The sequence below is a fragment of the Lissotriton helveticus genome, chromosome 6 (assembly GCF_964261635.1).
Source record: "Lissotriton helveticus chromosome 6, aLisHel1.1, whole genome shotgun sequence".
Taxonomy (NCBI): Eukaryota; Metazoa; Chordata; class Amphibia; order Caudata; family Salamandridae; genus Lissotriton; species Lissotriton helveticus.
Genome location: NC_136067.1, coordinates 1120837273 through 1120862690, shown reverse-complemented (window position 1 = coordinate 1120862690; position 25418 = coordinate 1120837273). Strand labels below are relative to the sequence as shown.

Sequence of the window (25418 nt, the reverse complement as noted above, 5' to 3'; positions counted from 1 at the left end):
TTTTTACTGTTGTCTAAATTAATATATGACTGATTAATCCAAAGGCAACAATTGCATAATCGTATTTTCCCTATATGTTACAGCTCTGATACAAATATGCATACTTTACATATGACAAGACATTTAAAGGAACAACCTCAATACTAACACATTCAAAAACAAAAATGTTGCCTCTGTTGACTATGCCTCTTGACTTCTCAAGAGGTATAGAGTACTTTTATCTGAATTCCTTAAGTAATAAACACAAAATATGAAGCACATGATGGTTTGTGTGAATACAGCGTCAAAAGGGCTTAGTGAATGTTCACCATAAGATTTCCACTCTAAGGTGAAACTTGATGAAATGGACATTGTTACATAATTTCCCTGACAAAGTATCTTTCAAGGGTGTTGCTGCTCTTTAGTCATACATATGCCCCCACACTTGTTATTTTTAGCTCAGCTTTTTCTCATTCAAGATTTTTAATTTGTAGAAATTTAGAAAACTGAATTTTAGAAATTGGGATATAATTGCAGATTGTAGCCTAAATAGATGTTATCTGTAAAATGTTCTCTGGTCACTCCTGTTACAGAACAGAATGCAAAATTTGGTGAAGTATATTCTAGGATCAGACAACAGGGTTATCCATAAAACCATAGGACCACATCTAATGCTCATTTTAATAAATATGGTTGATAGTTGATGGTTGTCAGCTGGTGGCTGACAGGATTGCCGAGCTGGTTATTAACAACGCTCGTGTATTGATTTTTGGTGACATCAACTATTGGCCCAATGATATACATGAAAGCCCTTGCTCGCATGAATTCTCTGAACTACTAATGGGATTGAATTGCACCCAACACATAAAAGTCGCCACCCATGTCAAAGGGCACACTCTCGACCAGGTCTGGACTGCCAACCTGGATATTCTTCATCTACAAGTGGCCCCATGTCTCTGGTCGGATCATCATCTGGCTACCTTTGTCATCCCTTCTGCTCATTCTCACACCACCTCCCCACCAGTCAGTTTCTTAGCTAGAAACTGGAACAAAGTGGACATGGATGACTTTTGCCTCAGGCTTGATGCCTCTGCACCTAGAGTAGGGAAGGAGTCGCTCCATATTCAAGCAGCCAAAATTAACACTTGGTTGGATGAGGCCAAAGACAACCTAGTCCCTCTGGGGAAAGTGAAAATAAAGAGGCCCCATGATGCACAACGTTGGTTCTCTACAGAGCTGAAGGCAAAGAAATTAATTCTTAGGCAAGCGGAACGCAAATGGCGTCGCAACTACTGTCCTAGACTTAAAGCCATATTTTTATCTTTATTCAAAGACTATAATTACTAATCCTGCAGACCAAGGCTGAGTATTTTTCATCCAAAATCCTAAACTCCGCTAATAAAACCAAGGATATTTTCTCAATAGTGGATGAACTGTCTAAACTAGATAGAGTGACTGTGAAACCCTCCCCCTCTCCACACCTGTGTGACTCACTTAATCAATTTTTTGCTGAAAAAATCACTATCATTAAGGCAAGCATTCCTAAACTTTTAGATCCTTTGCCCTACTTATGGCGTGAGCCTAACAGTGAGGTCTTGGACCATTTTCCTCTTGTCACTAAGGAAATCTTTTACGGTCTTCTTAAAAAGATTGTTTCTGGTTCCCCTATGGACAGCTGTCCCCCTCCCCCGTATTCTCCAGGAAAAAAATGTTCGTTGCCCAGACCCTCCCCTATCACTTATTAACAACTCCCTTGCTCAAGGGATTGTTCCTGATCTCTTTAAGCTGGCCGAGGTTGTCCCTATCTTAAAAAAAACCAGCCTAGACCCGCAGGTACCGGGCAACTACCGCCCCATTTCCCTGCTGCCCTATTTGAGTAAGGTTATGGAAGCCCATGTCGCCAACATCCTTAGCTCGTTTGTTGAACGGACCTGCTATTTGGACCCCCACCAAGCAGGTTTTAGACCTGAACACTCCACCGAAACTGTAGTCTTATCAGTTTTGGACGACCTACGGAAGGGTGCGGACCAGGGTACTACTCAGGCCCTGGTACTCCTTGACCTATCAGCTGCCTTTGACACGGTCGACCATCACATTTTGGTCAGTCGTGTCAATAGTGCCGGGCTCCAGGGCCTACCACTAGGATGGATTACCTCCTTTCTTAGTAATCACTTTCAATCTGTCCGTCTGGCTGGTTTCAGGGCTGAACAAACTAAATTGATGTGTGGGGTCCCACAGGGCTCCGCTCTGTCATCGCTACTTTTTAATCTGTACATCCTTCCCTTGATTACTGCCTTGTGCAAGAGGAAGGTTGTGGTGTTTACCTATGCTGATGACCTTCAGCTGATCTTTAACATCGATTCATTCACTTCATCGATCTCCAATTTCCAATCTATAATACTTTTCTTTAGCGACTGGATGAATGCTAATCAACTTAAATTAAATCCAGACAAAACAGAGCTGATCCTTACGGGTGGCGTGGCCAACCCGTGGAACTCGAACTTCTGGCCCGTCTCACTAGAGAGCCCCCCTGCCCCGGCACTGTCAGTGAAAAGCTTGGGGATCATGATCAGCTGTGATCTTACCATGAAGGCTCAGGTCAGCTCGGTGGTCTCTGCATGCTTTTATCATCTGCGCAAAATTAGGAAAATCAGGAGGTTCCTTTCCACAGAAGCCTTGACCCAGGTGGTCCTTGCACTGATCATCTCGCGTATCGATTACGCCAACACCCTCTATGTGGGCATCCCTGCTTACCAAGCACTCCGCTTGTAATGTGCTCAGAATCATGCGGCCAGACTCATTCTTGGACAGCCTAAGCATTCCCATGTGAAGCCCTTACTGAAAAGTTTGCATTGGCTTCCTATTCTCCAACGCTGCCTGTTTAAACTGGGCTGTACCATCCATAAAGCCCTGTCAGGACTTGGCCCCGCCTTCATTGCCCTAAACATCCAGCGGTACCTTACATCTCGCGATCTACGCTCCTCTAATAAGAACTTTCTGGTGTCCCATGCCTTTAAAAGGAAGAAACATGGTGGCCTCAGATACACGACCTTGGCCCCTCAATTTTGGAACACACTTCCCCCTAACCTGCGCATGACAGACTTGTATACCCAATTCAGGAAACTACTCAAAACCTGGCTTTTCTCCCAGGCATATGACTGATACTCATTCGCTGTTTAGCACGGCGTTCGGTCCTGTTCATAGCGCCAAGAAACCGTTTGGTGAACGTGCGCTCAAGAAATACAGGTTAACATAACATAACATAATTCCTACTGTATCTCACAGGTTGATGCGATTTTTGTAATCCCAGTCACCTTCAATTAAATCTGCTTTCCTCCACTGCAGATGCATTCAGGGCCGGACTGGCCGTTGCGGGCACCGGGCAATCCCCCGGTGCGCCGCAAGGGTGGGGGCCGGTTTTGGGTCCCTGGGGGCCGTTTTTGTTACAGGGCCGTTTTTGCAGCATATCGGCCCTGTAACAAAATCGGCTCAAAACCGGCCCCAGCAAAGAGCTCGGTCGAACCCCCAACCTCCCCCCCCAGGGGGTGGGGGGGGCCTGCCGAGCACTTTGCCAGGGCCGGTTTTGGTTCCCAGTCCGGCCCTGGATGCATTCACCTCAAATACCTGCTCCAAAGTTAGTTTTCTCCCAGTAACAGCTTTTGCTCAACCCAGACTTATCTTTTGCAAAGCAAGAGAATCTATATGTGTGTCTGTCATCAACATTTAGTGTGTCCCATGTAACCCAGTGAAATCTGAATACATGGAAAGTTTCCACTACATGGTACTTAGAAGTGATTTTAGACCGTGGCCATGAGAGAGATCCCATAGAGAACTACTGTAGTGTTTTTATATACTAAGTCATTATGTCTGCTTTTGTCATCCTAAAGGACATGTACGATGAGCTGATTATGATAATTGGCTCCAGGCGCAGCGCATTGAATCAGAATCTGGCTCTCAAAAGTCAATATGAGCGGGCTCTGCAGGATCTAGCGGACCTGATAGAAACTGGGCAGGAAAAGATGGCTGGAAATCTGAAAATTATGGTTACTTCTAAAGAAGAGGTGCAAGTACTCCTGGGCAAGCACAAGGTAATATTCTACAAAACAGTTTTTGTTGCCTTCTAATTTACAGTCTCATTGGGCATGTCTGTTTGAGAGAAGTGTCATCCCACTTATTCAACAAAATGATTGATCTTCTGAATATTACTGTCATCGTAAGATCTTGTCCAATATTTTGTGTGTGTTTTGATCCTTTAGGAATATTTCCAAGGACTGGAATCTCACATGATCTTGACAGAGACCCTCTTTAGGAAAATCAGCAGTTTCTCCCTGTTTCAGGAAAGCAAATCCCACACAGAACTTATGACACAGGCCTCAACAATCCTCAAGCAGGCCCACAAAAAGGGTGTGGAGCTCGAGTACATCCTGGAGGTGAGGAGAAAGTACCATAATAGGACTGGTGCCTTGAAGCATCACTAATGTCATTGATTAAAACATAAACATATTTCATACTGACAACTCAACTATTTTATTCTGACTTTGGTGCAACCAGAAGGATTTTGGGGTTACAGTAATGAGAATCATGTTTCATCATCTGTATGAACTAACACACTCGCTCGGAACCTTATCCATATTTATATGGTTGGTTATAGGTCAAAATATTGTTATAAAATAAATCATCTGACAGAAACATTGTGTCCTTATATTATTTACATAAACAGTGCCCCATTCTGTGTAGATTTTGTAATATTAAATATATTGGGGCAATATTTTCATAATTAAAATTCAAGTCACAATAATTTGACAGACGATATGTTGAATGCGATATTCTGATATCATACCATATGATTTAAGTAATATCCCCTTGCAACGCATTTGTAGGTTTTTGATAGAGGTACATGATGGGACACTTTAGACAAGCTTTCTGGATCATGTCCTGAGAATGACCTTACAGTTGCGCTCACAGACCAACTGACTATGCAAGCTTGTAGCTGCATCACTTTTCACAAGTAGCGAACTCACATAGAACAGGTAAAGTTGTTTGTTATGAAACATTAAATGCAGAAAAGAGCTTCGACCTCCTCATTGTTATGTTGTATAAAAATTGATACTTCAAATGCATGTCTCCTGACAGATATGCAATGAAAAGGATGGTAACTTTCAGGTTTGCAATGCGACTACTGTACATTTTAGATGCCCAGTGTAGAGATCTTGAAAAAAATAAGGAACTGCACCCATGCCAAAAACAGAGTAATAAATGTAAATGTGGACCGAAGTACAAGTAATATTGTGCTAATTTACCAGCTCTGCTTTTATACGTTTTACCACAAATCAGAGTGGCTTTACATTTAGATGGTGTGCAGTAATATCTATACACAGCCAATGCGATCCTGTATGTTTGCTGTTATTACAGACATGGACCTACCTGGATGATAACTATCAAGAGCTCAGTAGGCAGCTGGAGGTGGTGGAGAACAGCATTCCCATTGTTGGACTAGTAGAGGAGTCTGAGGAAAGGCTCACTGACAGGATCACGCTGTATCAGGTCTGCTGCCTCTTTCTATTTCAAATATCTTACATTAGTGAGATTTTCTTGTTCATAATTCACACAGTTATCCTTTCTACTGTAGGTGCCAGACCAAGACTGCATTTGAAAAACAAAAGCAATAGCACCGTTGTGAAATGCTATACACAATCTTATTTATCTGTAATAATAGGTGGGAAAATATTGAGTGGTGACTCTTCTGAGGGACAGAATTTATTCTAAAAGTATGTTGGTGCGAAAAAGCTTCTTCTATGGCGCTTTTTTATTGCAAACATTACTAAGTGCGCTCTACTGAATATTTTTCTTTTGATTTTCATGAAGTGAAACAATTGTCTAAAATATTGTAGAAAATGCACAGTAAAAGTACATATGCTCTTTAGTGAGAACACTCTGACGAGTTATGTGCAATGCTGGATACATTTGTCATATTAAGTTAATAGTTATTAGAATCAAATCACGTAGGATGCCTCTAAGCCACCCAAAATTGTAAGTGTTTTCAATGTGTTTGCCTTTTAATATTTTGATGAACCTTTACAAAAATTTGATATTTGGAGCAGAAGATTAAAATGATTGTGCAAACATCTGAATTTGCCAATTAATGATGATTATTGTTTTAGTCAAACAATATCTATTGAATCTATTACTTTTCATAAAATGACAAACTATCAGGCCACTTCATCTTTCTCTTTTTGCAGCGTTTAAAATCAAGTCTTACGGGAAACCAACCAAAGATGTATCAGGTTTTAGATGACGGCAAGAGACTTCTTATTTCCATTAGCTGCTCTGAGTTAGAGAGCCAATTGAACCAGTTGGGGGAGCACTGGTTAAATAATACAAACAAGGTGTCCAAGGAACTTCATAGACTGGAAACCATACTCAAGCACTGGACAAGGTAAAGTGCCTGGATTTTAGTACTGTGAACATTAGTCTCACAGTGAGGACGTGTTTACATGATTGTGAGACCCTATGATTAGACTAGCATTGTGTTGTTCATATGAATGTACGCTTACTGCTAAACGTATGGCATACAAATATGTTTGAATATTGGATGCAAGTATGGTTTAACTAGACATATTTACTTATTTATCAGATTCAACAAGAAGAGATGAGTGCTTTCACTTTACTTTGCCAACAATGATCTTGCTCTGTTTGCGGAACTGAGCCTGAAGTGAAAATTTGCTATGCTATCCTCAGATAATTTGGTTGTTATTTAAATTACTCTTTATACATTGGGCTAATGTACACATGGCGAGCACTAATATTTATATGAAATCATCACCTTCAGTGATCTTGACAATTGAATTTGAAGCTTGATTAGGAAAGCTACTAATACTGTTTTGTCAATGCATCTATTGTGAAGAAGAGCATAAGCATAAGATTCAGCTTTAACTAGACCACTTCTTTCATTTATAAATAGAAGAAAACAGTACATAAATACACACTACTTAACTTCTCATGTTGTTGTGATAGACAAATTAAAATCGATTTCATAGCAGATCTGTAGATACATTATCAAGTAAAGCTTGGTCTTCATTAAATGACAGTGTAAACTAATTTTGTGACAAAGGGCATTTGTCTAGTTTCATAAATGTTGTTGGTGATTGAGAGCACACTGCACCTTCCATCACATTATGGGATGCATTGACTCAGGTTGATCTGGTGCAAACCCTCCCTCAGCTTGGTGGTGAGAGAAGCAGAAGAGGCAGGCATGAAAAGAAGGTTGTCACCACCACTACCATAATCGGTCTAAGTACAGAAATAAACTGGGTATTGTATAACCCGTCCATATTTTGCTTGATTGTTCCATATTTATGCACCATGTAGATCCTCAGAGGGACATAAAAGTCTTGAGCTATGTCTTAATCATTGTCATTTCTCCTTCCTTTGGCTCTCATGAGCATGGCGACTTGATTATTACTTGTGGATTGAAAATAAATTCACTCCCTCAGTGTAGGGAACCTCATCAGTCCAACTTGAGGTAACAAAAACAGGAATGCACTTTGTAGTGCCACTTATTGATGCCCCTTTGTTGACCTGCTCACCTAACCTGGTTTTTGGGGTATGACTGTGTGCACTTGTGTGTGTCTGTAAGTGTGTGTGTGTGTGTGCATACATGTGATTTTTGGGAAGATCCTTTTACATGTATGCATATTAGTATATCTGTCCAATTGTGTGCTTGTGTCTTTGGCCTGGGAGGCACAAAGGTAATGATGGAATTCTTAATGCTGCTCGCTGCTGTCCCTGTGCTGGCTGACTAATATGACCTGCTGGGTGAGTGGCGTGGGATGTGGAGTGTGTGAGAGAGAGAGTGAGAGAGTGGGAAGAGTGTACAAAATGTTTGTCTTTGTGAGAGTGCATGTTATGTGACTGGTGTGTGTTTGTGAATGCATGCATGAAGGTGCTTTGTTTAAACGGTTTCTGAAAATGTAACTGTACTTCATCCAGTATTTGTATCCCATCACAACCAAGGAGAAACGGTTTGTTGCTCAGATATCTGTCTTTAACTTTGTTTTCAGCATTAAGCCATACTAAACATATAAAGGTAGATTTCATAAAAACATGTCAAAAATTAAGTTCCATAAAACGGTAAAAATTCGGATGGAGATAAAGTAATTACATTTCATGGTATGAAGTTCTTTAAGAAATTATAATCTAAAGGTCTCCTCTATACAATTCGATAGTCACATCAATCATAATGCTTTTAGCAACCTGGAAAAAAACAAGCTTACCTGGACGGATACACAATAGTGATCTTGTCTAAGTGGACCCAATGTCTCACCCTGATAGCTAACAAGAGAGTCTTCACTAGAATTATCAAAGCAATGAAAAGTGCAAAGTGCTTTAGTGCAAATTAAGACAAGAGAAGACTAGGGAGAAGGTAGTGAACCATGATCTTAGACTTTGTGCAAACTGGCAAAATAACAGGTTTGGTGCACTAGGAAGTGACATTATTTTGCCCACTTTTCTTATCTTGGAGCTACATTTGGTGCTTTGAGGGGCAATCTGGAACCCCCTTGCTGTGGTACCGTAAGTTGCTTCCTTCGATTTCACACATGCTGTGCACCACACCCCCATGCGCACCCTAAAGACTAAGGGGCTTATTTTAAAGCCCCTTGCTCCGCCACTACGCCACTTTGTGCCATTTTAAAAGTGGCGCACCGGCGCCGCAAGAGGCTTGTAAATAAGCCCGTAAGTCTAAATCATATATCAGCTGTAGGGCATGTTTTTACTGTATGTTTCATAGAATATCAGAAATTATGTTATAAAAATGATGAGACTTTTATATATATATATACACAACCTTGAAGCGAAAATGGTTTTATTTTGACTCTGTATTTGGAGTTGTTTCTTGTCCGTGCTCTGAGAAGCGTTGATGATCAAACATGTAAGAATAATTTGCACAAGTTTGGGGGCTACGGTGCTCTTCTACCCCTTAATATTATTTAATTTTTTGTTCTTAAGAAATACTATAAGCCTATAATGGACCTTGAATATATAAAGTCATTAGCTAAAATTTTGCAAGGAGAGGCAGAAACACAAATTAAAGTTACCACAGTAAATATATTTCAATGAAGTATTTTAAAGCCAAACGTTGTTAGAGGAATGCTTGCTTCTCTTTTACATCTTTAAGTGTGCACCTTTTGCGCTGCATGACAAACTATTGTTTGTACCTCTTTTTCCTTTAAAAGAAAAAAGTAATCAGAAGATGTCACAGTGAAAAGAGCACTCAAAAACGTTCTCCTGGGTCACTATCCAACTATATGAAACAACAAGCATTCTCAGGCAGTGTGCTGCCTTTTGAGCATTCTGAGTCGTGTTCTTTGAGCCCTGAGATACTGTGAGCAAGGAGATCTTTTTTTTATTCTTTCTACCACTTAAGTTACTTTTCAGCGTGAAAAGGTATGATTAGCAAGGACACAACCTTTGCTTTAATACTGCCTTTGCTATACCATCCAAGTGTAGCATCACTTTTTTTCAGCTAGTGCAAAAAGTCTGTCCATTCTGTTTCTTGCCTGTCTTCCTGCCAGATTCTGGGTGGTGACCAGAGCATTAGGAAGCTGTTGCACTTTTGGGGGAAAAAGCTATTTTAAGATTTTCAGAACCATTTATAATGCAATATGCCATGCCTGGCAGGAAATTCCCAGAATGTAGAGAGACTTTCCATGAGATAGTGGTAAGATTGACAGCATTAGAGGCACAAAGATTACATCATGTTGTGAAGCCTGCAGGAGGAATACTCCCCTTTCACAAGGGGCCCTTCCTTATAATAGGTTTTAAGTTTGTGATTGTAGGAAAGGGCCCCTTTTTGACATGGTCACTCCTACTTTTTGCCTGGTATTCAATGCAATTTTGACAGGAAGTGGACTGGTCTCCTGCTAACCAGGTCCCCAGTGCCAGATCTCTTTCCCAGAACTGTACAATTGTTATCTTGGAGCTACATTTGGTAATACCTTTAGTACTCCCTGTAAGTCCCTAATAAGTGGTACCCCTGGTACTCAGGGCAAGGGTGCTAAAGAAGGACCCTAAGGGCAGCAGCACATATTATTCTACCCTAAGAGACCCCCTCACCAAACACATATAGACTTCCACTGTAGGCTGCTTGTCTAGGTACAGACAAAACTGAAAACACAACATGGCACACTGCCATGTGTGCCATGCCTGCAGACACTGCATGTCATATAGGTAAGTCACCACTACAGCAGGCTTAACAGCCCTGAGGCAGGCCGCATAATATAATTACATGTACGGGCATATTTGCACAAGCCGATATGTCCCTGTGCTGGTCAGTTAAGTTGCTGCCAATGCAAGTGATCTTGGAAGTCATTATAACTATATGTGCTGTGTACTGGTCGAAAACTAGTTCAGCAGCTACATAATGGCTTCACTGAAACCAACAATGTTTGGTATTAAACATCTTGTAATAATAAGCCCATTCCAGTGATGGATTTATCAATACATGGCGCCAGAGGGCACCTTAGAGGTGACTCCAGGAAAAACCTACCAATTACTGGTGTGGTGACTGACTGGTATTAGCCAGCCTGCCATCACAGATGAGTTTTTGACCCCCAGGGCTTTGCTCTCAGGAGGTCAAGACAAAGCCTGCTTGGGCAGAGGCTGTTTACACCCTCTCCCACTGGATAACCTGCAAATTAATATTCCAAGGCTGGGAGCTTCAAAGAGCCCTCCGCCTTTGGTATGCAAATCTGGCTTCCCTCACAGGAGTGGATGCTGACCTTCTCTGTCTAGGGCCCATTAGGCGCCTGGACAGGTGAGAAAATTAGCAGTCAGAGAGGCATGTTTACCTCCAGGCTAGTTCCACCCCTAAGTAGGGCTACCTGAAGTTGAGACAACATTTCAGAGTCCGCCATCTTTGTGATTGCAAACCTAGGACCTCCTGAACAGGGTTATGCCCACTTTTTTTTTTCTTGTAATGCGCATGGCTGCCTCAGCAACGGGGCGTCCCAGCGCAGCCAGACGAGAGGTGTGGAGAGGAGAGCTAAATAGTGGAAAAAAGCCAGGTTTTTATTAGTTTTCTAAAAGACCAATGATCCTGTGTACTCCGGACCACAAGAGGGGCAGAGTTCCACAATATCGGGGCACACGCCCTGAAGGAACGCCCGCCTGCTCTGCGCCTACGCATTTGAATAGTGCGGGCCAGATGATGATTAGCAGAGCACAGGGCCCGCAAGGGGACATAGGCCGTGCACAGACCCTGGAGAATTTGGGGTCCCTGACCATGAAGAATCTTATGCATGGTGCAGAGAGTTTTAAACTTAACTCTCTGTTCAATGGGTAGCCAGTGCAGACGGCGAAGAAGGTTGGAGATATGGCAGTACCTAGGTAAGCCAAAAAGAGTACGTGCAGCCGCATTTTGTACTTGTTGAAGTCATTTGGTCACAGTTTTATTTGCCCCTAGTAACAGTCAATTGCAGTAATCTAATCGCGACTGCACTGCAGACTGGACAATTATTTGCGGAATTGGGGCATCAAAAAACCCCAGAATGGGTTTAAGGCCACAAAGAAGACCAAAGCATTGCCCGGCTACTTTTTTGGCAGGAGGCTCAAATGAAAGGTCCCCATCTATAAATATCCCTCTTAACCATTGTTTTAGGTAGGGGAGGAGGGGGGGGCAATGCTGTGGGCCACCATTGACTGTCCCATGGATGTGTATTATGCCCGACTAGGAGCACCTCCTTCTTGGAAGCATTGAGTTTCAAATAGTTGTCCACCATCCAATCCGAGATGGCCAGCCAGTCTTCGCGAAATTTCTGTTGGCCGAGGTCATTATTGTGATGGTGAAGATCAATTGGGTATCATCAGCATATGATACCATTCTGATGTTACGTGTTTTGGCAAGCAGAGCCAGAGGGCGGACATGCACGTTGAATAACGTCGGGCTGAGGGACGAGCCCTGTGGGGCTCCGCAGCCCAGAGAGTGGATATTGGAAGCATAAGGTGGGGCTTGCACCTGGAATGAGTGCTCTGATAGAAAGGATGTGAACCAGGACAGTGCCTTGTCCTTGACACCAATCTCTTTAAGTCTTAGAAGCAGAATTTCATGAGAGACGGTGTCAAAGGCTGCACTAAGGTCCAACAAAATTAGTGCTGACTAATTCCTCTCATCCAAAGAGGCCCACAGTTGGTCGGTGACCGCCAGAAGAGCTGACTCAGTACTATGTTTGGGCCGAAGGCCATTTTAAGAACTATCCAGAATGTCATTGTCCTCCAGATAGCGAGTTAGAATGATATTAACATGAGCTTCCATAATCTTGGCAAGATACGGAAGCAGTGAGATGGGCCGGAAGTTCTCTGCTAGAGATGGATCCAATGTGGGCTTTTTTAGTAAGGGGATAACCCTAGCATGCTTCCATGATTTAGGGATTTCCGCCAGAAAGAGAGACTTATAATTAGTTCCCTGCCCTCAATCAAGAGACAGTTATGAAGTTTCCTAAAAACAACAGGATTTAAAGGATCATCGGGGGAGCCTGATTTTAACCCTAGCTGCCAAGGCAACCAGGTCCTTCGTAGACATGGGTGAAAGAGCGGATAGAAAGTGAGGAACGGCTGAGGGGTTAACAGCTTCTAAAGATTTAGAGCCTTCCTGCTGGTGAAACCTCCGGCAGGGACATCCAATATCATATCCACAAATACACAGTGCGAGTCATTAGCAGAATATTTCATCAAGAAGGTGGAAACAATTTACGGCACTCTTGATACTAGTCAAGAGTGCTGTTAATTGTTTCCATCTTCTTGATGAAATACTCTGCTAATGACTCGCACTGTGTATTTGTGGATATGATATTGGATGTCCCTGCCGGAGGTTTCACCATATCCTTCATCAAGGAAAAAATTGTTTTAGAGGGATTGGAACTAGCAGATATCAGACTGGCATAGAACACAGTTTTAGTCTTCTGAACTAATTTCCCATAGGAAGTGGTCATATAAGGTGCGTAGTGACTCCAGGGGCAAGTAGCCTTTGGCTACTACACTACACTCCCCTAACATCCCTAAATCTAGTATTTAGGGGAGCCCCTGGCACCAGAAAATCAGATCCTGTTGTCTTAAAAGAAGAAGACAGACGTGAAGAATAGCAAGGACAGAAGAACCAGCAACTGATTTGGCACCCACCCTGCTGACCTGTGTGCTGTCTTTGACATTTACGCCAAAGACAACTTGTCCTGCAGCTGCTGTATCTTCAAAGCATGAGGGACTTGTAAGCACTTATCCCAAAAACCAGGGACTCCAGTGCAGCAGCAGAGCTGCTTCCCTGCATCCTGCACGTACCCCAAGAGACCTGTGAGGACTCCAGACTGCCAAAACCCGATACCTGAAAGCACCACTGCATCCAACTGTGCCAACTGTGCCAGCATGGTCTTCTGATCCTCCAGAGAAGAAGGCCATCTAGGACTTGATCTTTTTGGACTCCCCGACACCGCCTGCAGCCTCAGGGTGCAGACCTCCTCAACCACCTCTGCACCCATCACCCCAGTCCCGTGGAGAAGAGGAGCAAAGATGTCCCCACGTCTCCGAGCATCATGAGTCCTGTGCCCTCCCTGTGGTTCAGACCGACTAGCCTCCCAGTTCCAACCTGTAGCCTCTTTGTGCCAGGCTGATCCCCACTCACTAACGTTGGGCACATGATGCTGTTGTGCACCATTGCACCTTGCTGCCCTAGTGCTGGTAGAAGTGACCTGCTGATGCTGCCTTGCCCTATTCTCACCTTAAGCCCTGAAGATTGGTTTCGTAAGTGGCTGCAAAGAACTTGTATGCCATATTTGTTTTCCCTCCCATAGGGAGGGCCTTGCAGCCTTTGAAAATTGCAGGGTCGACTTCTAAAATATTTCTATCTCGAAATGTACTTACCTGACCGTATTGATTCTGGCACCAAATATTTACATAAAGATATGTGTTATTTTTGTAAATTGGTGTGTATCTCACTATTGAGTTGTATGTATCATTTAGTGACTGTGTGTATTTGCAGATGTCTAACACTCCTCTCTGATAAGCCTAAGGCTGCTCGACCAAACTACCCCTAAAAAAGCACCTTGGGATTACTAGAGCAAGCCTTGTCCACTAGTAAGGGAACACCTGGACTCTTTGCACAGTATACCTCTTTTTGGTAGACTATATAAGGAGACAACTTCCTACATTGGTGTTGCATCGGTGGGATGCAGGACTTGACATTTGCTGTACCACATGGTTAATAAGTGATTCAACTAAAGAATCCAATATTGTCCTTAGCTAAAAATATTCTTTGTTGATTTCAATTATTTTTCTATATTGTGTAAACCTGCTGGTTGGGTTTTGCGTTAAGTCCCCTAAGCCAAGCTGTTTGGAACTTTAAAGTATTTCAGTTAGGTAGGCCTTTTAGAAAGTTTACTGAGGTTTTTTTTTGTAATTCGTAAAAAGGACACAAATGCTTTAAAACCACAACTGATGTAGTAGGACCCTCCCAGGAGCTCAACCTGGGGCCTTACAGGAAACTTGAGTTGAACCGACTTAAGTCCCTCTGCCAAGCATGGGACCTCACTATATGGCCTAGACCAACTAAAGCACATCTGCAGAAGTTGCTTTCAGAGAATGCTAGGTCCCTGGCAGAGGAAGAAACCTCTATTGGAGAAAGGGGGTGGACACTGAAATAGATGAAGACATAGATGAAGATTCTAGCAGCAATCCTACTGATAGCACTATTGGGAGTACTGACTATACCCCAGAGGTAGACAGTGAAGATGCAGATCTTAAGAAAATAGCCAGGAGGATAGAATTAAAGGCTACATTCTTGGCAATAGAAAAGGAAAGAGCTGAGATGGGCCTAGGACCCATCTGTGGTGGCAGCAAAGTTGTAAATAGGGAGAAAGATGAAGCCTTTGACCCTATGATCTCCAAAGGGATTGTCCCCAAATATGTACAGGGTGATGATATCACCAAATGGTTGACATCCTTTGAGAGGGCCTGTAAAATTAGGAAACTCTGTCAGAAGTATTGGGGCTCTCCTCTCTGGGAGCTGTTCTCAGGAAATTGTAGGGATAGGCTCCTGACACTGAATGAGGCAGATGCCGAGTCATATCACCTCATGAAAGATACTCTGATTGAGGGCTTTGGACTCACCACTGAGAAATACCAGATCAGGTTCAGGGAGACTCAAAACACCCAGAGTCAGACCTGGGTAGAGTTTGTAGACTTCCCAGTGAAATAAAGTAGGTGATTGGTTCAAATGTAACAAGATGCAAGACTCTGACGGGCTTTGTTATATTATTATAAAAAGCATATGTTGAGTTTCTGTGTTTCTGAACAAGTGCATAAGTACCTGCTCGACCTAGGTCCACTTTCTCCCCAAGAATTGAGAAAGTAGGCAGACCACTGGGTTAAGACAAGGGTAACGAAGACAACTTGTGGTGGGGATGACCAAAGGAAAAGGGAAACCCAAGATGTTCCAAAAAGAATCCCCTAGTGCACCTGCACTACCTAATGCAGTGGTAGGTCTTCCAATAGGAAGCCAGGTGAGCTCTGGCCATGTCAGAGAGCACATTAAAGCAACTCTAGTCTCTAAGGGTAGGGTAGATGTAGCTGCCCTGGTGGTCTTGCCCAATAACCTGGAGAAATATAGCCAACAGCCACGCATCAATGGGATTAGAGCAGCCGCGGCCCATGTAGGTGAGAGCTGTGGGGCCGGGTGGGGGGGACTTCGACGGCAATGACGAGGTAAAATTAATAATTTATTCAATTTTCCCTTGTCATCGTCTGTCGAAATAACCCCATCCATGCGCCCATTCCCCCCTTACCTGCAAGGACCGCGGATGGGTTAGAATCGAAGCTCTGAGGGATATAGGTTCACGTGTCACTATGGTGACTGAAAAACTGATATCCTCAGGACATTATCTGAATGCTGAGACATTCACAGTCTTCAACGCTGATAATCAGGCTTAGGTCTATCCCATAGCAGTGGTGTCCTTAGAATGGTGGGGGGTTACTGGACAAAATAGGGTGGTGGTATCCTCTGCAGATCCTATAAAATGTCTGCTAGGAAATGATCTGGAGTCCTCAGCATGGGCTGAGGTCTGAAGAAAGACCCACGCAGCTATGCTGGGTATACCTGAATGGATGTTTGTGAAAACAGCACAATGCAAAGCCCTCAATGAAAAAAAGGAGTTGGAGCCTGGAATAATGACCCAACCCTCCAAGAGAAAAGGCAGGAAGACTGGGAAACCAGCTTCAAATCAGCCAGCTCAGGTCCACTCTCCTCAGGGAGAAGACCTGTCAGCCCCAGAGGGAACTGAACCCCAGGAACTTGGGCCTTACCTGGCAGAGCTCCTAGGTTCAGGGAGACTCTTAAAGGAACTTATTGGGAGGAAGGACTCCTGTACATTGAGGCCAGAGACCCTACACCTAGTGCCACTAGGAGAGTGGTAGTGCTTTAATTCCCCTTCCCCTTTGAAAGGGTAGGGTTGATGTTGTTGGCCCCTGGACCCTCCCAACAGCATCTGCCAACAGTTTTGTACTGGTGGTAGTGGATCGTGCCACCAGGTACCCTGAAGCTATCTATTCCCCTTAGGACTGTCACTGCTCCTGCAGTAGCCAGGGCCCTCATCAGTATCTTTAATAGAGTGGGCTTTCTTAAGGAGCTGTGTCAGACAGAGGCAGTCGCTGCCCGTGGAGGGAGTTGCGGTGGGGCAGGCAGGCGGGGCGGGGGAGGATCAGGGTGGGGGGTGATAAACAACGGAATCTGGATGATTGCAGGTAAGTAAACAATTAAATTAATAAAACGAATTTCGTAGCGTGCCCTGCATCGCATTTTGTGCCTAAGGAGCCTAAGTAAGACACAGTAGACTATGTACTTGGCCTACATTAAAGGATGGCTAAATACATGGAAAAGGCATCCAAAAACCTTGAGGCCAGCCAAGAGCTCCAGAAGCTTTGGTATGCCCAGAAGGCTGCATTGGTGGAGTACCAACTAGTGCAGAAGGTGTGTATTTTTGAGCCTGTGGTTCCTAGGTCCCTCCAGGACAAATCGAGGGGGCCCTACCCTATCCTTGGAGAAAAGGGGAGGTCACCTATCTGGTGGATATTGGCACTCTTAGAAGCCCCAAGAGGGTCATCCATGTGAATCACCTTAAACCCTAATATGACAGGGTTGAGGTGGCCATGCTGATGATCACTGATGAAGATCAGGAAGAAGAGAGTGAAGCTCTCCCTGATTTCCTCTCCCGCAGTCCTAAAGATGGGTCAGTGTATGGAGTGATCTTTCCAGACTCCCTCTTGCCCAACAGTAGGCTGACAGTATGCAAGTCCTGCAACAAAATGCCGAGCTCTTCTCTTTGTCCCCTGGCCAGACAAGCTGGTGTACACATGATGTGGATACTGGGGACAGCCTATCTGTCAAAAAAAAAAATACTCTCAGTCTGACCAAGTCAAAGAAAGCATCAAAGCTGAAGTAAGCAAGATGCTGGAATTGGGAGTCATTGAACCCTTTAAGACCCCCTGGGCCAGCCCAGTTGTCTTAGTCCGCAAACCTCATTCCAAGGGTGGGATAAATAGAGCAGAGGTTTTATGTGGACTATAGGGGCCTCAATTGAGTAACCAAAACAGATGCACAACCAATTCCAAGGGCTGTCAAACTGATTGACAGGTTGGGTGCAGCCAAGTTTCTCACATTCCTAATACCGAATCGCTAAGCCATTTTGAGATTCTTTAATAGGTTAGCGAATTGCATATTAGGGTTTGGTACATGGGAAAATGCTATTTTTGGTCACAAAAGACCAGATTCTGTGAATTGGTCCGTTTGCGCTATGAAAATACCTAAGTACATCTGGTCGTAAGTGTCTATTTAATTCAGCCCTCCAGCATATTTTATTTTGCGTCCATGTGCACTCTACACATAATAAATTGAAAAAAAAAACATGCTAAAAGAAAGATCTAATTTGGGAATATTGCACTTTGCATTTTTTCTCTTCAGGTACCAGAGTGAATCTGCCGAGCTTGTTCACTGGCTACAGTGTGCTATGGACCGATTAGAATTCTGGACTCAGCAGTCAGTGACCGTCCCTCAGGAGCTTGAAACTGTGAGGGACCACCTGAATGCCTTTTTGGTAAGAAGAGTAAATAACCTTACTCTACAACTGATACCATAAATTCTAAGACATATGGCATATGTAACTTTGTGTAATAATTTATAGAAATTCGGAAGACGGTGCTTTGTCTGGTGCTGTGGCTTTTGACACAAATTACTATACTCTTCCCACTACTTCCCCTTGTGCTTAATTTTGTATACTTTTCTTACATCTGGGTTCCTAGGAGTTCTCAAAGGAAGTTGATGCCAAGTCTTCTCTGAAGTCCTCAGTTTTAAGCACAGGCAACCAGCTACTTAGACTGAAGAAAGTGGACACTGCCTCACTGCGCTCAAGTCTGGCACAGGTCGAGAGCCAGTGGACTGAATTGCTTACACACATCCCTGTTGTACAGGAGAAACTTCATCAGGTAAGTGCGTTGCAGGACAGTAGAAAACTGATGTTTTGTCAAATTAAAGTTGTATGTTGGCTTTGTGAAATTGAAGTGTGCACATCTAAGAAATGTGAGGATGGTAGAAGATGCTAGATAGATATTTTCTAGGCCAGGAGGGTTGGGAGCATGGTGGCAGTAGACACCAGCTACCTTTTTTTTAAAGTACATTGTATTTCTCATACTTGTCTGCATTTCTGGGCATCCTATCTGAATGAAAATTGTTTAACTGTCTCCAAAAGTGTGTGAATTACAAAAGTTATCCAGTTTTATGATTTTCTAATCTGACAGAGGTGCACTTTAACAAGGTTTAATCATTTGTCAATTTAAGGCTCCTAAAATTATTAGGCAGGGCACCCGGGTGGGTACCATTGTATTTGGGCATTCCCCACTGGTGAGGGAAACACCAGGAGTGTAGGATAGAGGTAATGGGAGGGATGAGCCCAGTAGGCATCAAGCCCAAACAGGCATATCAGTGGCTCTAAGTTTGACAAGACTACAGTGCAACATTCATTTCGTCCCTCTAGATTGATCTGCTCCACCGGTCCCCATGGAAAGGATTTAGGCATTATTTTAATTTTGTTCACCTTTATTGTAAACCAGATCTATGTATAGATCCCCGACTTTGTATTATGAACATTTTATATTGAATATGTCAAAAGTCAAAGTCAAAGAAATTTTAACAATCATAAAAGCACATAAAATAGATTGTAATACATTGAATTACATAGATTGAAAATAGTAGAAAACAAACAGTTTTAAAATGATGAGGCTAAAGGTACATGACTTTGATAGAAACCTTTTAAAAGAAAAAAAAGGGGAGGTCACCATAAAGGTAAAATTCATCAATAATAAAACATTTCCTCCAATGGAGTGCTCTCTTCAAATACATAGCTAACCTCCATGCTGTGTGTTCGTTCTCTAGGAGCTGCAACGTAATTAATGCTGGACGACATTGCCTCAGTCCCTATGAATTTTAGTGGCTATGAGATTTTATTCTACTTTTATGATGGAAATCACTCATTCAGATTGGGTTAAATCGAGGCACTTGGCACCTTAATAAGGTACATCGTATAGGTGATCTGAATAATGGACCATCGTTGATTCTATTGTTAATTACGTTTTTGAAAATTGTTGATTATTTTAACTATTTTATGCTTAATTATATGGTTTTAATCAACTATACAATAAAAATGCGTACTAACTAATCGTACACAAGCAAATTTTCCACAATGAGCACACACTGCACACATTTCTGTAGGAGAAATTGTATGTGCAAGAAACACGTGAATGCCCTACATTTGAGCGTGAGGGTTTCAAAATACGCAAGACATTTCTTTGATAAACCTGGGTGTATGAATTGGCATGGGACCCGAGATTTATGTTAACAACATTTTTTTTTTCAGTTTCAATAATTAGTTATTTGTGCTTTCTGCGCAACCTATTCCTGGAACTGCAACTAGATAGTTCCAGAGTTCCATGTTCTACAAAGCCAAGCCAAATGCACTTCATGGGGAGGAATATAATTTCATCTAATCTCAGCGAACGACAGATGTTCCAGGGTGATTTGAAAATAGAGTGGATGGATGGAACTTGAGTGTAAATTTTCATTCATTGAATTCAATGAATTATCAAATGGAGACGATGACTAACTTTGCAAAGAAATAGGAAATGATCTTATGAGTATGATGTATGTCCGCAACTCAATAATTTTTTTTTAATAGCTACAAATGGACAAGTTGCCGTCCCGCCATGCTATAACGGAAGTCATGACATGGATTTCTCTCATGGAAAACATAATCAAAGAAGACGAGATGAATCTCAGAAATGCAGTGGGATACGAGCCAATTCTGGAATATCTGCAGAAGTATAAGGTACATGTGAAAGATAGACAATTATATGGTTAATGCATTTAATGAATGACGGAAGAGAATGTGGCGTTGACACATAGGACACTGTGACTGCCTGTCTTTGTATTAGGTCAGTCTTGTTAGAGACTTTGTCAAAGGCCATAATTTTAAAGCTTGAGAAAATCAACTGAACTTTTCGGGCTCAACCACTAGATGTCAGTAAAATGCATGATAGTGGAGTCTATGATAGATGCTAAGCTGCGAAAATTAGTTTTGAAGACAATTCATTATTTCTTCAGAACTGTGGTTCGGTGTCAAATCTCAGGAACATATACGGAAAATATCCTTCATATATATTACTGTCCAGTGATGCATGCACATCCTTATTTTGCTTGTGTCTAAGCCGGGTTAAAATGTGGATCACATCTCTTCCAGCAATAAGCAGCTTCCAACTCTGTGGATAGGCCGCACTGTTCCTTTGTCTCCGAACCGTGTCTTGTGATCCGTTTGCACAGTGTTTTTCCTCTTAGGAGGAGGGTAAATGCTAATTATGGATTTTCTTTTCCCCATCAGGGCTTCAAGATCGATGTGAACTGCAAGCAGCTGACAGTAGACTTTGTGAATCAGTCCGTCCTCCAGATCAGCAGTCAGGATGTCGAGAGCAAGAGGAGTGACAAGACCGATTTTGCTGAACAGCTTGGAGCGATGAACAGACGCTGGCAGATCTTGCAGAGCCTTATAACTGAGAAGGTGTGATGAATATAGCTGACTATAGACGATGTGGACTTGAATAGGATATAGGAGATTGGCAAGGCGTGTTACATAGTTTCTAGTGCCAAAAATTAGATGCAATTAATTTAATACTGTACCTTTCTCACCAAGCAAGAGAAAAGTATGCTACAAAAATGTTTGTATACTTTGACAAAATATTTGTAGTCTGATCTTCAGAGAATGTTTTTTTTTTAACTGAATTCAGTAATGTGTCAGATGGAAAATGCCCATACCGTTTCCTTTCAAGGCAGCATTCACTTAGCATTCACCATTTATAATGCACTGATTTGCTAGCCAAGGACACTTATTGTCACTCTTCTTAATTACAATCTACTGTCAGTCACAGCCTTTTGGAACTTGTTAATCATGCCCATTCAAAAGGTAGTTTGGCAGGATGTTTTCAAGAGAGCTATTATACAATTAAACTATCTGAGTAGATCCAGGAAGCCTGCTTGTTCATGGCACTGTGATAATAGTTTTCAGAGCTGATTGAGAATTTTTGAGAATCGTATCGCTATTTTGGCCTTGAAAAATACTTACCTCTGCTGAATATCTACATAGGGTGTAATGACAATTTCAGTACATCTGTGAGGAAGCTCTAAGTTATCATTGTAATTCAAAGTAAAAATAAATGCATTGAGCAGTGCAGATTTTGAGTCTAAGCTGTAGTTGTATTAATGACTGCATCTGCATGCCCACAAAAACATATATAATCTCTTCAAATGTATTCAGTTGTTAAAACTCCCTTCAGAGTGCCAAGGGGAAAGCAGGAGCAACTGGGCCCAGCCGTGGTGGTTGAAGACTTTTACTCTTGATGTCCCAGGGTTCAGTCTTCTATGGGCTCTGATCAACTGAGCCAAGTACTCCTTCCACACTTGCCTTTCAGTGGTAGCTCAAGGCGAGTAGTTCAAGGCTTCTCAGGGTGGAGGTAGGTGTAGGGCGAACACAGGCTCACAACTACTCTCGGCAGGTATAATAATTGAATGTCCAGCCAAATACTTGCTTTTATAAAAATAGTATTTACACACACACACACATAAAATATAGTGCCCTCTAAATGATTACACATTCTTAATGTGGTCTGTATTCCACCATGGTCCCTGTTGGCACCAGCGTCCTGCTCCTCTAGCTGCAGACTGTCTTATTCCCCATTTCCTTAAGCAACATCCATGCTATGATCCGTAGAAAATATGAGTCTTAGAAGTCCCACAATGGCTAGTTAAAGTCAAAGTGTCCCAGCACTCTTGGTACTACAGTCTGAGCAGTTAGCGCCACCTACGGGTTTTACAACTCAAAGTTCAGTTTGACCCTTTCCTGGTGCAGACAAGATGGAGGGCCTGGGAGCCTTCAGTGGTCCGGGTCGATGTTGACCGTGGCTGGTGTGGGCGAGGAGCAGCAGTCTCTTTGCAGCCAGCATTGGGCCTGGACCTCCATGGTGCTCCTCCTTTGTTAAGTACCCTTGGGTCCTGGAAGCAGACTGGGGGTGCTCCTGATGTTTCTATGATGACGTAGTAGCTTTGAGTTTAAAGTTTGCACTTTGTTTGTAGGTCATGGTCTACTCCTTCTGTGGGCTGAATCTGGCATACAGGTCTTGCTTCACATACTTTGAAGGCTACATCCCTTTGCGGATCACATCACTGTCCAGGTCGGCAGCCCACGTTACTGCAGTACTGCACCTGCCGATGGCTCTCAAGATTGACCTCAGCTCCCACTTGGCATGTGGGGGTCATGCATACAACTAAGACAGCATTGCTTTTCAAGTCACAATGCTGCACAGGGCAACAACCCTCTTTTCCACAACACTGCACCAAGGCAATGGCCCTTAACCTTCACCAAGGCCCCCACCTGTCATACGGGGTCGGAAACAGTACATACTGGAAGATCCTATGGCGGTTTCATTGTGGACCCGATTCTCACACTCTGCTCTCGAGATCCACTCGATAAGATCCCCAGTGGACCTCGGTCCTTCCAGGTAATCTCCAACTCCTCACAAGGTCTTCTTGTCTTTGATCAGGCAGAAGTTGGTGCCCCAGATAGGCAGAACTTATACTGAACATCTTCAAACTGGCATACAGCTTCAGTTTGACAATTTAGGAGTATTAAGCTCCTATTGTTATAATCCATTTCCAGACACAAATGCAATTTAGCGTTTGGCCTGGCAGTTAAAGTTCTGGCGGTTCTCCAATTTGAAATGCACATTCTTCTGTTGTGCTCTTCCTCCAGTTAACAGTCTGTCACAGCAGGAGTGTCTGTATATCAACAGACGGAAACACAGGCCATGGGAGTAACTCAAGGTTCACACGTGGTCGTCAGCCTGAGTTGTATTTGCAGAAAAAGGTTACTAAGTGCCCCCCAACCCTACTCTTGATGATTCCTTTATCAGCCCATCTCCTTCCCGAGATGTGTCCAGGCCTCTTTGACCAGTGACCTCTCTGAGAAATAAAATATTTGTAGTGCACAAAGACCCTGGCTTCATACTTCATTCAGTGTGTGTCCCACTTAGCTCTCAGGAATGCAGCAATCCACAAATTTGTCTGGGGGTAATCCTCTACCTTTACATGTTCCTCCAGTAAGCCCCGAGTCTCCCAAAATGGAACCCAGAGACCTCCATGTATTGTACTTTTCACAAGCACACATACATCTCTGTGTTAAGACGCAATCACATGCATTCAGGCTCCCATGTACTGTGCCCCTCACAGGCACACATACATCCTTGTGCCAACACGCAACCATGCATGCTAACTCATCTCCTGTTCTACTTCACAGGCATATATACATTCGGGCAGACACACACAAATGCGTGCTAACTCTCATGTACTGTAATCATTCATGGGCACACATAAAACCCAGCATGCACACAAAATGGGCACTGACCATCTGATAGAGACTTGTAGCTGCAGATTCCATACCTTAGAATTATCCCCAGGTGTCAGACTGGATCTGGAAGTTTTTCATGAGCAGTACCCCGTCGATTGCCTCCGCGGGGTGTTGTCTACGCCGGAAGTGACAGGTACGGTTTCCATATAGGCGCCACCCCAGCATGCGGACATCAGTTCTTTTCTTTCCAAACTAGTCAGTGCAGATCCAGAGATAGCTACCCCTTGCCATTTGTTGACGAGCCTTTTTTTAACATTTGAGAGAATCTTATCCTGATGTGGCAGGAATGTCATCTAAGAAGGCCAGCTTCAAGTCCTGCTGCCTCTGTCACTGATCGATGTTGGTGACAGATCTGCACCTTGTTTGCCTCTGGTGGCGCGACCATGACATAACAACCTGTGTCGACTATCGCACGATTAATGCGTTGGTTTTCAGCAAGCAGTCCTGCAAGCTCCTGGTAGTTCAGCGTGCAACACTGCAACAGTCTCGATCCCGGTTGAGAGGAAGGTCCCAAGATGGTTGCAGAGCCCTCAATCTTCGTCGCACCCAAAGTCTTCGGGCCACTTGAGTAAGTCCCACCGCAAGAGGAATAGTAAGAAGTGTAAGCAGCCTTCGACTTCGCCTCGGCCAATGAGACGAGGGAGCATCGTCATTTGAGGCCTGGCTCCCCGGTTGAGCCAGCGCTTAAGTTGGGTCTGCACTTCCCCAAGTTTCCATGAACTGTAGCGACTCATGCTCAACTTCATGAGTTTTATGAGGCCATGCACCTCATATTTAAGCATACTGTTCCTGCCGGTGTGCCTTTGGGTCCAGTAGGTTCGGGAGGGGACCCTGCTGGATCCACTCTGGCGGCTCTGGCCCCAGCGCCTTCACTCCATTGGATCCACGAATGGATCCAGACCAGCACCGGTTGTACCACCTCGAACTTCCCAAGCTCCGGTCCAGATGCCGACGCTCCCAGCACTGCCAGCGCCCCCGGGCAGCACCATCCACATTTTGGTCCTCGAATCTCACATAAAGCCGGAGAAGCAGAGTCTGACTCCGATGCCCATTGGAGCCATGCCTTCTAGGCCAGAGCCTGAGCCCAGACATGGGTCCTGGGCTCACTTTGACATTGGAATCAAGCTATCCTGGCTGAAGAGAGGTGAAACCCCGAAACCGGTCCTAGGATGCTTGTTTCCGGTCCAGGGAGGACCTGACTTGGCAGTTTTGGCTGGACTTTTTCCATGAGGCACAGGGTCAAGATTGATTTGCATATGGCCAGGTCTAAACTGGGGTGGCAATGTGAGCAAAAGAATGATGGATTAAACCCAGATCTCTTGACTGGGGGTGAATGTTTTGATTTGTCCTGAATTCCATCCATCAATTGTGTGTCTTTTGCTTTCTCATCCTAAGTGCGCT

At 43.5% G+C, this 25418-nt stretch overlaps 1 protein-coding gene across 1 annotated transcript in view; it reads left to right on the top strand.

Moving 5' to 3' along the window:
- SYNE1 (spectrin repeat containing nuclear envelope protein 1) overlaps nt 1–25418 on the top strand; it is a 2361447-nt gene that overhangs the window by 1844263 nt on the left and 491766 nt on the right. Inside the window, exons 105-112 of the mRNA XM_078648775.1 lie at nt 3867–4067; nt 4236–4409; nt 5392–5523; nt 6219–6415; nt 17978–18110; nt 18316–18498; nt 20244–20393; nt 20943–21119. Of these exons, the coding sequence (XP_078504901.1) occupies nt 3867–4067; nt 4236–4409; nt 5392–5523; nt 6219–6415; nt 17978–18110; nt 18316–18498; nt 20244–20393; nt 20943–21119 (1347 nt within the window). The remainder of the gene's footprint in view (nt 1–3866; nt 4068–4235; nt 4410–5391; nt 5524–6218; nt 6416–17977; nt 18111–18315; nt 18499–20243; nt 20394–20942; nt 21120–25418) is intronic.